The following is a 15628-nucleotide window of genomic DNA, read 5'->3' on the forward strand; positions in this document are numbered from 1 at the left end:
CATAATTAGAGCACTATGCACTATACTTAGTATTTTATTTTACTACAATCTATGAGATTTAACTTTTGACACTGAAAGAATAAATATAAATTCATTTTACTTTCTGCTACTAATTGCAGTATTTTCTCTCATTTGACAAGTTTTACCTGTCATTTCACATTACAAATAGATTTGTGTTTCTTTCTCACAGTAAAGGTAGAATAAAAGGCATGTTTACAACAAATGGGAAAAACCTACGTCAAAATTTATGTCTCTTACTTTAGTTAATGTGTTTGTTGTCAGTCCATATTTGTTTGTTGTAGCCATTACATATCTGCTATGTGAATTTACTTTTATGTTATTAGAAACTTAACAATAATATTATAGTATCATGTTGTCGGTGCTGTTGTATTTTAGTTTATTTTATAATTGTAGTTTATAACAAACAATTTTTTAATACATAATTTATTTTTTTAAATCAGAACTACAAGTTTATCAAATAAACAGAATAAATAAATACCAAAGACCCATTTATACGAGAAGAAATTAGCTACAATTTATTTCAATAAAATTAACTTATTATTTATTTGTGGACAATATCTAGTTTTCATCCAAAATTTGAATAAAGATAACAACAGTACACAGAAAATGATTTTGTAAAATAAGTTGATTTTTTTGCTTGAAAAGTTTCATAAGCATAACCAGTTCTTTTTTTTTTTGTTGTATTTGTCCATATATATATATATATATACAATATCCATATATAATTTTTTTTCGAACATTTTTCTCGCTGTATTGAATAATATAAAATAATTAATTATAAAATCAAAACCACTAGTTACAGTACATAAGTAAGTAGAACTTACCAAGTGCAGCATTTTTGAAGATTTACTTAATTGTTTCAGCAGTTAAAATTGGATATTACATAAAATACATCAGCATACACTCACTACCTTGTCGTATAACATAAAAACCTCTTTCTCATATCATGGTATTATGAGTGATAATTCTTATTGAAATATTAGACTATAATAACAGTTCTGCTGATTTATATAATGAACCATCATACTCTGTTCTTTATTAATTTATATCTACATTTAAATTTATTGATATTATATTTTTTTAAATATCAATTTCCCTGTTTTATTATTTATTTCTAAATTATATATATATCAGCAATTTTATGATTATTTTTTATAAGGTTACAGTTACATTTGGAAACTTAATATAACCTCCTATAAATATTAAAATGCTCTGAAAACCATTTTATGAAGGTCTTGTGATTTTATATATACATTCAGTTCATTTAATTTTTATATGCCGCAAAGTTAAATTTATTATTAACTTTATTACTTTTTAACGAAAATATAAAAGATGAACACAATATTATTAAAATATGAGAGATCCCTGGTTCGATTCCAATCCTGATCAAGCATGGCATTTTTCACACGCTGCAAAATTCATTTATCATCTATCGATAACTACAAGGGGGATGAGTAGGCCTGTTTTTACTATATAAATAATAAAACAAAAATTAAATAAATATGTATGACAAAATTTACACATGAACTTGAAATAAATCACACTATCAACTACCTAAATGTAAGTATTGAAATAATAAATAACAAAATTGTAATTACTGTTTATAGAAAACCTAATAATAATTTATATACAAGTGTTCATAAAGTCTTCCCATGGTTACAAAAATTTATTATAGAAAACCTATTACAATTAGCTGCTGTATGGTTTGTGGCAAAAGAAATAAAGAATTATCAATCTTTTTTTACCGTGTCAATAAACTTCAACATTTGCGCTTTTTGTTGCTCGTGGAATGTCCAACCGATAATCGATTTCACACCATGTGTTGGTCAACATTTCTTCGGTAACACTAGCAACAGCTTCAGTTATCCTCCATCTCAATATGTCCAGATCAGGTATGGGTGATGCGTAACTCTGTCCTTATCATAACCCCAGAGTAAAAGGTCTAAGGGAGTTATGTATGGTGATCGTGATAGCCAGGGAGTGGGACCGTCGAGCCCAATCCATCTGCCGTGAAATTATTTATTCAGAAAATCTCGAACTAGTAATCCGTGAAGTGGTGGTGTGCCATCCTGCTGAAAAACCACGCTAGGGTGCAAGTCATTCAGTTGAGGTATAGCAGTGTTTCAACATATCCAGCTAAATAATAGCTGTTATTGTTTGCTCGATGAAAAAAAATGGACCGATGATTCTATTGTATATCAAACCACGCCGTACATTCACTACAGGGAATCTCTAATTTTTTCCCTGGTAAAGTACGGATTTTCTGAGCCCCATATTCTCACATTATGTCTGTTTACTTTCCCTGAGGTGTGGAAAGTAGCGTCGTCTGATAAACATATGCAGGTACTCATTGTCATTATCAATCTGTTGCAAAATCTCGGTCGCAAAGGCAGCATGACGAGGGCCGTCATCTGGCTGTAGATGTTGCAATATCTGAACTTTATACACGTGTAACCTTTGTTTCTTGTGTAAAATGTTGTGCACTGTAAACCGGGGAATCCCTAGTTCATGAGACGCACGATAGATAGATTTGGAAGGGCTGTGTAAGAACGCTTGCTGCACAACCTCAACCTTCCCTTCAGTAACGGATGAACACTTTGCTCGTAGAAGGTCGACTGCATTTCCACTCTCCTTAAACTTTGCATACCATGCAGCGATACCCTTGGTATCAGATGCTGGTCGTTCGTATTCCCTTCTAAAATTGCACTGCACAGTAATTGTTGATTTTGACTCTTGATACCGCAACACATTGCACTCTCCTGGATTGACGCCATTTTATAAAAACTTTATCACAGTGTCCTCTACTCTGCCTCTACCTGCAACAAACCAATATTAAAAAAAAATTTGATAATTCTTTCTCTCTTTTGCCACAAACTACACAGCTGTAACTGTAATAGTTTTTTGTAATCATAGAAAGACTTTATGGACATCCTGTACATTTCACAAATCTTCAAACGTGCCTTAGACATACAAAACAAATGTTTATAAAAATATGAACTAGATATTTATATAAATATGAACTATATGTATATGTATAAACGAGAGTAAAATGAGTAAAAAAATCAAATATATAAATGAAATTGTAAACGTAAATTGTTATAACAATAATCTTATTGATAAATTATGAAGAAAATATGTAAATAACAAAAATACTGAAAGTGTTTTAATGTTGAAGGATTCTACTTCAAACAGATAAATAAGTAATAAATAAGAAAGGAATAAGCAAATAAATAAAATAGTTTTGAAAAAGCATGATTTCATTTTATTCAAACATTTTTCATTTAAATTTGTTTCATTGTAGATTTAAAAACTATCTACTAATTGTATTCAATCACAATAGATAAGTTTGATAGTGGTTATTGTTTTCTTAAAATTCTAACCAGAAAGTATACCATACTTTCACTTCAATAAAATATATCATTATAAAACATATGTAATGTGTACTTATTTAACAGTTAAAAAAGCTTATGCAGTTTAGACGATGTTAAAAATTAATGATTAATCGATTACTACAGTGAATAATAAATGAATAGTGCAAAATGTGTAAAGAATGCAATGCCTGTTAACTGCACAATCTGAGGTTTATATTGGTCATGTTATGTTGCAAATATTTTGCTTGAGCAGCAAAAATACTGCTTCGAATATGTTTTTGAGAATTGGAATTAATATACATTGTAAGTATGAAAGTAATCAAAAGCAGATACCTGGAAACAAAGAACTTTATGCATTATGTTTCCTTTTGTTTTATAGGTTCATATAGAATTGCAATAAATAGAGCTTACCTGGTTTTTTACTGACCGAATCAAACTTCCCGGTATTTTTCCAGTACTGCTTTTAACTATTTCCCAGACGAAAACAGGATCAAAATTCGAAAAAAAAGTTTCAAATCAACAGCAAATAAATCACAGAAAAAGCTGTTTTTACTATGAGGGAAGATAAAGTGTTCTGTTAAATCAATATATATATATATATATATATATATATATATATATATTATATTATATTATATTGCTTATATATTGCTTGTTATATTTCAATAAACTCATCCTTAGATATATCATAAAAATAGTTTTGCAAAACAAATTTTAACATCTCCATTTTTCCTCTAGAAAACTTCTAGCTGCTCTAAAAGATCACAGTTTCCAAATGATAAACAGATTAAAATAATTTTGCCTTATGACCTGCAAGTAGATGATGATGGTTCTCGATCTTGAAAAAATACTGAAGTGTTTTAGTTGGAGGATTCTACAACATTAAAACAAATATTACTTAAGTTGTTTCAAATATTACTCTTGGTTGTTGAAATTAATGATTAACCTGAATCCTGATCGTGTAAATTAAAAAATCCCCAAAACATTAGCGGGGTTATTTTCTAAATCACATCCTAAAGTAAAGACATAAAACTAAGGTTTCTATCATTTAAATTGTTGTATGAGTAAAATCAGTTCATTATCTTAAGTTTTATTTTGTGTAATACTTGAAAACATTCCTCATCAAAGAACTTCTAGTTAAGTATAAACAGTCTGATATTTTACACTATGTTAATTTCATTATGAAAAATTACATATTTATCTATCTACAAAAATTGAAAAATGATGCACTTTTCGACCAAAGTACTAAGACCTTGAGAGTAGTTGATTGTGATAAATGAAAATACCAAAATAAAAATTTAATTCATTTTTAGAATTTTATTGGAGGAACCATAAAGATATTGTCAAATAAGATTCAGTTAGTGACTCAAAATATTTCTATATAAAATATGACACAGTCTTTACTGCTAATCAAATTATTATTTTTTCACTTTAGTCAGTCCATTAGCCGAGCCTCTTCGATGGGACTGTTTGGGACCTGTACTTACTTACCTGTACTATTGGAACATACTTTTTTGTATGTTCCAATCTTTGTGCGCTTTCTAGTGTTGAAAATGTTCGTGTTGTGAGTGTGAAGCGAGTTTTTGTTCTTGATTTTCTTGTTTAATTTTGTTTTATCTGTGGTGTCTTCTGGTGTAAGGCCAATTCCTTGAGAGCGTCTCTTATTTCTCTGATCCATCTGCATCCTGTCTTTGTGTTTTTCGAGTCGAGATTGTACTGTACTAGCTATTTCAGAAGTATTGAATCTAGCATCCTTATGATATGTCCAAAGAATCCTAGTCTCCTCTTATACATTGTATCAGTGACGGGTTTGAACTCTTTGTTCATGATTTTTTCGGGCACAATCCACCACTGCCCATCATACTGGTACTTTTTATTATTGTATGTTGTCTTCTTTAGATTTTCTGGAGTATACTTTCTTTGATAGTTCACTCACGTAGAAGAGTGTTTTTCTATTGTATTGATCACAGAAAATGATAGAAATAAAAAATATCTTAGCAGTTTACTGACATTTGACATAACTTTTATTATATAAACGGTACATACTTGGTATGTACCGTTTATGTACTACTGCATAAGTGGCTTTTGGTTTTATAACTGGGTTGTAGTGTCTTATTTTTGCGTTTATTGATAGTCGTTTTTTTATTCTAAGTGTACCAGGTTAATTCAATTTGAGCTTTAGCTAGTTTGTTTCTTCTTATTTGGATTGAGTTTTTTCATTTAGGTTGTTTATTGTTATTTCTCTGAGATATTTGAATCAGGTTACTATTTTGATTTTATTACTGTTTATGTTTACTTCTTTTAATCGTGTTGGTTTTTGGAAGCATAATTTCTATCTTTTTTGATATTTTGAGGCCAATTTTATTTCCAGTGTTTTGAAGTTCTAATATCTGTGATGTAGCTTCTTCGATGTCGTTTACTAGCAATGCCAAGTCATTGGCAAAACAAAAAGTAGTTTTGATTTTTCAGTCTATTTACTTTTGGGAACATTTTTTGAGCCATTTCCTCATTACCATTTCTAGAATACATTTTAATAATAGTAGTGAGACCCCATTGCCTTGGTGCAGTCCTGTTTTGATCTCAAATGGTTCCAAGAGCTCACCTTTGAATTTTACCTTTAACTTAGTTATTTGTGAAGGTCAGTTTTATCACATTTATTAATTTAGTATGTAGTCGGAGGTGTCTTAGAATTTGTAGTAGGGATTCTCCATGGATGCATTCATAAGCTTTCTTGAAATCTACAAATGTTATCACCATGTCTCTATTTCTTTTCCTGTTGTAATCCATTATTAGCTTGAGACATGATCTGGACTGGACAGCTCCTCCAGGGTCTGAAACCTCCCTGGTATTCTAGTTCTTTCTCGAGTTATGAACTGATCCTGTTGAAGATGTCTCTTGAAAGAATTTTTTATGTTGTGTCTAGGAGTGAGATTTCCCTGTAATAGTTAAGGTCTGTTTTGTTCCCTTTTTTGTGTAGGGGATGAATGAGGGCTGTTGTTTAATGTTCTGGTAGATCTTCTTTAATCCAGATGTTACAAAGTCTGATCCTAAACATTACACCCTGGTAAGTTAATAATGTTATGTTAAAAGATTTTTCAGTAAAACTATGTTTAAAGCTCAATAAAAATAGCTCTAACAAAATAATTCTGATTGGCCTAACAGTTTCTGAGTAAGAGAATATCAGTATGTACAAACTAATATAGAAATGGAACTAAGCAGTTTATTACATGTAAAAATGATTGAAATAGACTAATATGAACAAAGAGGTTCCTATTTTGCATGAGAGGAACTAACCAATTATTATGATAATAATAAGTATGCGTATAAAATTTTCACATTCTTCTGACAAAAACTGTGTATTTTGTAGGTACAGAAATGGATTTGGTGAACTTGAAAAATACTTTGTGCTTGGTAATTATTCGTCAAGTGGAGAAAGCATAAGAAATCATAGTTAACAAACCCTCAAGTTGTGCAAAGAATTAAGTAATTTGATAGACATAAAAACATATCATCTATGATATAAAGATGTCTATTTGCCGTGTAAGTCAACATTTTAAACCAGAAAAGGGAACCATTTATTACAGATCAATTCAGTATTTTCAAATCGGAAGTCAGAATTTTAAGACCAAAAAGGGGTCTTAAAAGATTGATTTAATTTCTATTTCTTTTAAAATTAGTTTTATTACCCAACTGATATGTTTTACTTTGAAAATTTACATACGTGACAAATTTTCTATTTTGCTCAAATTTTTATTCGCCGACAAAAATGGTAATGTTCACCAAAAGAGCAAAGCTAATAATTGTTCTCCTATACTATAAGTGAAGTTATAATAAATCAGTAACCCAGTTCTTGATTATGTGATTTTTCAATTTGGATAGATATTTTTAATGTTAATTATGATTTCAGTAAAACTAAACATTTTAAAATGTACTTCTTTTTATTCAGTCACTCTTCTCTGTACTTAGTAGTTCTGTCTAGCATGTAAAAATTGCTTCTGGTTTAATAAACTAACATGTTTGTTTAATTATGATAATTGTTTCAACTTTTTTTTATCACTAATCTAATATTCTTGTAGTCTCTTTTTTAATGGCATTATTTGTAATCAATGATGTTTATTTAATTAGTTATATTGTGCATTATTTTGTTCATATTTTACAGCACTTATAGCACTTGGTAGAAAAAAGTATATTGTGCATGTGATATTTTGTATTGTGTGATTTTGAAAATGTGATTTATGTTCTGCTGATAAATCTTCCTTGTAATATTTTCAGTAATTTTCTTTAGAAATTAGCTGGAAGAAAAAATACACATTATTAATATTCTAAGATAAGATGTGCATTGTTTGATATACAGTTATATATGATTGATTTACTTACACGTAAATCAATCATCAAGATCACATAAACCATGATCATCAAGAAAGGTGTCTATGATTTCTTATCTTTGTATATCTTGGTAAGACCACTCCATTGTTGTTCGAAAAACATCTAAACAATATTATATCATCATCCAGATCTAATCTATCATATCAAACATTACGTTTTTAACATTAGTCCCAGGTAAAAATATAGACGAATCAGATCAAGATTTCTTGGCAGCCAGGAAACAGCATTGTCTTTCCTGATTCAAGGAACTTATTTAGAGTCCATTTCTAACATTAATTTATACTAGTCTGTGTATTTTGTTCTTTTGTTTAAAGATGACCGCTATTCCTTTTGGTGTCAGTATTCTGAGAAAAAACTAAACATTGCTGGAAATTGAAGCAGTTTTTATATTTGAACTTAAAATCCATTCAAGGTTATTTGAATGACCAAAATAAGAATATTTAATGTTTCTAAACGGTTCACTATAATAATCAAATAAATAAGTTCATAGTTATTTTAATTATTTAAATAAGAAAATATCACTTTTTTTTAATTTTATATGTTAAATGATCATCTGTAATAGTAATCATAGGGAGAGAAATTTTTAATTATAATATTGTGTTAAAAGATCATAATATTTAGCTTTATAAGCAATTATTTTTATTTTGGATTGTACACCTAGGTTATTGCCAGCTGAGATTAGCTGTACACTATGAATGTATATATTTGACATGTAGTTTTACCTCCCCCCAAAAAAAACTACTGGGCTGTGCGGTAACCCTGATTTACTTTGTTATAGTAACTTATTTTCTGTAAATAAATAACTAACTGTATACCCGTTATTATCTATTGCATGTCTATGTAATTTTATTTTAAAATAGGGAAATAATGATCATTTTTTTAAAAATAGTCATGTTTTCTATACTGATAGTGTAAATAATTGTGTATTAAGATATAAATTATTAGACAAAGACTGCTGTTATCAGTGATACACTTAATTCCTTTGTTTCAAACAACTCTTTGAAACATTTATATTGTTGAAAATTGTATGAGACAAGATTAGAGTGAATGAATTATAAGAACAAGTAAAGATGAAAAAAAATCAATTTTCCTTGAAAGGATCCAACACTTGAATTATGTAATGGTTAAGGGAGAGAAAATTGATGAATATTATGCAGCATTCCGATATTTTTTTCCACAAAGTGATAATTCTATAACAAAGATGGTAAATTTCAGAAAGGTTTTAAAAGTAAGGTTATTTTAAGAGTCTTACATTTTCTTTACCTTTTATACAGCCAGAAAATGTTTTGTAAACTTAGAACCATTATTAAAAAAAAATAAAACAGAATTAATTTTCTGTCAAAATAATGCCCGTTATATCTGATTATTCTGCACTGTTCAAAGGCATTTCCATTTTGTTGCATTCACCTTATTCACCTGATCTTATCTGTTTGACCTTTTTTCCCTCCTGTAATTAAGTTTTGAAAGGACATAATTTTAAATAAGAAAAGTCTTCATAGCAGCTCCATTGGAGTAATCCAAATGGTTCAACTACTTTGAAGCTGTCCAAATAACAATATTGATAATGAGGGTAAGTAACTTTTTTTAACCAGTATCATTGCTGCATTTGTCAGGCCTTTTTTAATGATCATATTCTTCAAGTTATATGTAAAAATACCGGTTAAGTTTCATACATAAAGTCTTTTAAAAAGTGTAGCTCCTTAAATATTTGATTTTTATTTATATTTATAATTATATTAATTTTGTATTTTGTTTTGTGAGTTTAAATTTTCAAATAAATTAAAGTTTATACTTTTCATTTTGGAACGTCATGAAATGTGAAGTGTTATGTGTCAACGTTAAGGAACACTACCTGCACACTGTTTGAATGTGAGCACATGATTAATCGCATTGTTATTCTTATTCAGTACTTATTTTGTAATTTCTGCTATCAATTCTAGTTAGTTATCATTTGAGATGATTCCAATTGATCGGCTACATGTGAAGTGCCACAATCGATGTATTTCAGATTTTCAGCAATCAATTACATGTTCTTACAAACCATTTATATAAATAAATATTTATTAATTTTTTTTTTTTGTTGACAGTTAGCAGATGATATGAGCAACATTTTATATCATCCTGTAAATTATCAAGAATCAGTTATGTTTTCATTTCAAGCTAAAAATTTTTTCCGTAAGAAAAAAGCTTGTATTAAAGTACAAAATGGGGAGTGGTCAGAAAAATTCTCATTGGATGTTGCTGGAAGTTTTGGAGTTGTTAGCTGTAAAGTAAAAGATAAAATATATCAGGTAATTAGAATAATTACAGTCTTTCCTGTATTTGTTTATATTTTTATTAAATATGAAGTAGTAAAAATATGCTTCATTTTCTGGAATTGCTGACAGTATGAGAAAATTTGCCTGCATTGTATTTTTAAATTTACATAGGGAGGATCTTTTTGTGGTTTTGTTTTTTTATCATTATATTAGTAAGTTATAGCTTACTAATATATATATACACAATATTATATTATAATATAGCTTATATTATATTATAGTTATAGCTTATGTATAAGTAAGTTATCTTCCTGTGTAGTCCTAAAGAATCTCTTGGGAAGGCCGACTGTAAACTGATGATGTTGATGATGAATATGTGGAACGTATTAAGGAAACACTTGCATATGCATCCATGATGATGCCACTGAAAAGATTCCAGTTTAACCATCAGGAGGGTATAATAGCTAATGCAAAACCAACAACAGCAGATAAGACATCCTTAAAAAGTACTAGAAAAAATGTTTCCAATAATGAAAGGAATAATGGAATTACAATTGAAAATACATTAACTACTTTGAAAGAGACTAAGATCGAAAGCCACTTGTTTAGCTATTTTTATTTGTTTATGGCCTGTGGTTAGATGCTTTTTGAAAAGATCTTGTTCAAATAAAGAAATATGCTAAACATTATGGAAATCAGGAAATCACTTGGAAACCAATAAAAATTTTATTTAAAATTTAAAATTAGATGGCCATTTTGATCGCTAAACTATTGTCATCTGTTGATAATATAATTATAAGATGTAGTATATATATATTTCGTGAAAGAGTTCTAAATTAAGTTGACTGATCTCATCTTTTTTATCCAGTTTCTTTGATTATCTCTTAACTTTATACAACATAAGAACTTTAATATCTGTATCTAATGAAACATCTATCATCAAAACATCAAAACCTTGCCCAACAACAATAGCTTACAGTATGATAATAACATTTCATCTATAAATTCAAGATTTCTAAAGATTTGCAGTTTAAACATTTTTTTATTCAGTTTTATGCACATTAATGAGATTGTGAGTTATAGTAGCTGAAAATCTTCTCATAACAATTCTGTATATAAATATGATCCGATGAAAGGTATAGAAAATACTGTATCCTGTAATCAGGAGTTTTTTCTGAGTTTGAATCCCCCACTCAAGCTTGTCATTTTATTACAAACTAGAAAATGAATTTATTATTAAATAGCTATAATCGGGCGACATCATTTAGTTTTTAATATGAATAAATAAGTAATAACTTGATTCCACTTCATCCAAAACTTAGAAGGAAGAAAATATGAAGTAGGTGTTAAGTCCCTACCGTTGAAACCAGTTCTAATTAAGAGAAAGTTCACTAAAGAAGAAATTATGCTGCTAAATTTAACTAAGCTTTGCGCAGCCTTCCTGATGTTGGTACCTGGTGGATGGTAATCCTTGAAATTTTCATGCAAATAAGCAGTTAATGATACGCTTGTTTATTTTAATGTAATTTTGTTTTTATCATTAATAATTTTGTTCAATAGAATTTTTTTGTTTATTTTTAGATTGGAGTTCATATAGAATTGACATATAACACGCTAACAAAACAGGTGATTTTAACTCCATATCACATTCTTATTAATCACTGTAGCCGTGTAATAGAATGTTGTGAAGGTGGACGAACTGAATGGCTTAAAGTAAGTTTCATTATTTATCATTTTATTTATTTTCAGGTAAATAGGAAAAATTAATTTCATACAAAATCTATTCATTATTCTCCACAAAAATTATAAAGGTGTGATAAAAATATGTGATCATAGAACAACACAAAAGTCAAAAGTAAAGATCAGTTGCTGATAAAAGGTGCTATTGACAATAATGAACCAGAACATTCTTGTCAATAGCTAGAATATGGCACGCACAATAGCTTCAATTGATTAATTAAGTAGCTATTTAATTTTTTTATCTTGTGGCAGTGAGTAAATAAATGGCTATAATTACAGTCAATCCTGCCATCTGTTATATACAGTTCGTGTTTTGATTTCTCAACTCAAAAGATAATTATGTTGCCAAAATCCGCTGTAAATTTAATGGGCTTACAGTAATGAATTAAGGAAAGGTAAGAAGGAAAAGTAATGGTGGCATTGTCACTATGAGTTTAAAAAAGATGAATATTTGTCATTAACAGTGGAGGCCTAGTTTTCAGATTATCAAATACTCTTTGTAATTAGTATTATTGCAGCATAATTTCTAGATTTACCACAGAATCTACAGACACATCATAAAAATTTGATTACTTAATGAAACAAAATTATTCTATCATAATCCCTATGTAAGGTTAATCCTGTAAATGTTGACACTGGCATCCTCAAAAATTATTGAGTGACATTCACATTTATTTTACTACTGTTGTTTTTATATTCGATTTAAATGAATCACAGACTCGCAAAAAAAAAAATTAGAACTTAACTTCATAAACAATCTTTCTGTATCACATTATATATATATATATGATGGTCATTCAAATATAAACTAATTTATTTACATAGTTTTATTGATATTAGATAAAATTACAAATAAATTACCTTATTTTTCTGCATAGTTTCCTTCAACAGTAATACATTTTCTCCACCGGATAGGTAGCTTCCTGATCTTTGCATCAAAAAAATAAGATTGCTACTCGAACAACCAATTGTGCACATAATGCTTGAATGCAGCATCATCTTCAAATATTTCCCTTCCTAAAGCTTCTTTCTGCAAACCAAGTTTGTGGAAATCACATGGTGACAAGTCTGAACTGTCATCGTATAGAGGTGTCTGATGAATTTTAGTGATTTTATCACACATCTGAGCTGCTGTATGAGGTCATATGTTGCATATGAGAAGGATGTTGCGAATCCATTGCCAGCGTTGTTTGTTGCAATCAGCAACCTTATCATCCAAAAACTGGCAGTAATGTGCCCCATTTACCATCCTTCATTCGTACAGGAAATCAATCAGCTGTACACAGGGTGTAGTGATGGACCCTCATTCCATCAGGTCACAATACGGTCCAAAAATGCCTCTCTTTCCTCAAAGTGATTCAGAAGCCGTTGACAGATGTATTTCTGAACATTTATCTGTGCCTCAATGAGAAGATATGGAACCCACCTCGTCGACCTTTGCTAGATCCAAAAGTCTCTGGCAACATTGTATACACACCCCCAACACTTATGCGTCCACCTCTGATGCAATCTCAGCAAAGGTTATGTGACAGTCACCTTTATCAAAGTCACAAACAGCCTGAATGTTTTCATCATGGACGATGATCCACACACAACGTTCATGACTTTCATTCTTGACTGCATCACGGCGACTTCAAAATTTTTTGACTATTCAAACACTTTAGTGTTTGTTCAGGTAGCATCTCCAAACTGTGGCTGGAATTTTGTGTTTTACATCAGATATCCTAAAAACTACTGAAGTTACAGTTCTGGTATTTGTTTTATACATTTCTCAGCTCAGATTACATAAGAAACCATCAACTTTACTCCTTAATTTGGGTTCCAAAAATTTCAGTACGAATTCTTTTTATTAGAAGAGCTGAAATCCGGGAAAAATTTTTCACTAGCCATTACTCGAAAATAAAGCGTTTCCAGACCTATGTTTATATTTACTTTTTTCATTATTCATCAGTATATTTTTTCATTTTTCATTGTTCATCAGTAGAACATGTTCTGAAAGTTTCTGTTTCTTTGAGAAACACCTTGTATATATTTGTATATATGCATATATCAAAAACTTGTACTTATCTTTTTTTACATGACTGCCCAAAAAGGAGTGTAATGTTTTTAGGGTGTATGTATGTCTGTTCCACCATAGCAGCTCAATGGCTGAACTAATTTAGTATGACCCTGTGTTGGAATCCTTACAAACAGGGAGTATCATAGGCTGTATGTAAATATGTATATATGTGTGTTTAATTGTAACTGAAAAGTCATCACAAAAGATCTAAAAAGATATATATGATTATAAATCAATAGTATTTTCAGTATCAATTTATTTGTATCGAAAATATTTATTTTTAAGATCTGCTAAAATATTGAATGAATGAATTACAATAATAAAATTTTATAATTATTATTTTTGTTATTTATTGTTTGTAAACATTAAAGAAATAATTTTGATTTTTTGACAGGGAGTATGTACTATTGTGTAAGCATGTTCTTTTTACGGCTAAATATTAACTAATAATCCCGTTCTTTTATTAATAAATAAATACAAATATAAATAATAATCTATGTTTAGAAATTAAATAAACTGTAAATTAATTGACAGCTTATTTAATTTAATTTCTAATATGACTGCTTCTAACAGGAGAGAGTCATGGAGGGAGCCTTATGCAGCCACCTGGTTTATCACCATTGGTTCACTCTGCACTACAATTTTATTGCTAATTATTAACTAATATATTAATTTATTTTATTAATAAAATTAATAAATAATAATAATAATAAGTAATTAAAAATACAAGTATAAAATATAAATAAAAATAATTTATAAATTAAATTAAATTAAATAATCTGTAAATTAATTGACAATGGATTGCTTCTAGCGGGAGAGAGTCGCAGAGGGATCCATGTGCAGCTGCCTGGCACACCACCATTGGGCTGCTTTGCACCACAATTTTATTGCTAAATACTAACTAATAATCCCTTACCAGTTTAGATGTATGACCACACATTGAAATCCTTTTGTTACTGGGAGTGTCACATAGTGCATATAAATACGTGACTATTGTATATATTAAAGTTATACTTACACAAATATGTATATACTTAAACTTACATATGTTGAAGTAAATTTAAAAAATTTGAAAAAAAAAATATGTACAAAATTGTTACCTACTCTTCAATTATCCTTTATTAAAGAAGTTTGTCAGCAGTGTTGTTTTTTTTTTGGCAGTTGTGTTTTTTAATTTTCAATTTTTATTTATCTCTTGTTTATAATTATACGTATTTTTACATAAATTATTTATCTGTATTATCACTTTTTTTTTTAATTATTACTTAAATTTAAGTGTCTTTATTTCTTTGTTGCTTCATCACCTTGCATAACACTCACAGACTGAATGACCTGAAAATCATTAATATTTTAAATTCAAACTAGCCTTCCATCTTCCAAAAATTACCATATAAAGCTTTTTTTAGACTGTTGATGTGGTTAATATATTATGTAAATATTACATCCTGACCATTACTCAGCCGGTTCACTTATTCTCATTCAGCAGAAGATAATTGTGCTTGTTGTCTGATTTAACCGAGCTGTTACATTAATGTTATGGTACTTTAAAAAAATGTTATTTGTAGTGTAAATATGTAGTACAAATTGTTGATTTAAATATTCACAGACTTGTGTTTTTATAAGATTTTTTAAAAATATTTTCCCAGGTGGAATCTAATTCTTGTTTACCATTTTGGCCTAATCCTGGAGCTCAGAAAAATTTAGTCGTTCGAATTGAAGGTACCACTGAAGAAAGTATTTCATTTCCTTACAACACCACTCACAGTACTCTTCTTAAACTTGAAAATAAGGTA

General features: G+C 29.1%; 1 protein-coding gene across 2 annotated transcripts in view; it reads left to right on the top strand.

Annotated features, from left to right (window-relative positions):
• Positions 1–15628, top strand: part of Vps13 (vacuolar protein sorting 13C) — a 286208-nt gene that overhangs the window by 214413 nt on the left and 56167 nt on the right. For both annotated transcript variants that reach the window (XM_075374575.1, XM_075374576.1), the window contains 3 exons: positions 9866–10069; positions 11618–11749; positions 15482–15625. In XM_075374575.1, the coding sequence (XP_075230690.1) occupies positions 9866–10069; positions 11618–11749; positions 15482–15625 (480 nt within the window). The remainder of the gene's footprint in view (positions 1–9865; positions 10070–11617; positions 11750–15481; positions 15626–15628) is intronic.

The sequence above is a fragment of the Lycorma delicatula genome, chromosome 9, assembly GCF_047948215.1.
Source record: "Lycorma delicatula isolate Av1 chromosome 9, ASM4794821v1, whole genome shotgun sequence".
Lineage (NCBI taxonomy): Eukaryota > Metazoa > Arthropoda > Insecta > Hemiptera > Fulgoridae > Lycorma > Lycorma delicatula.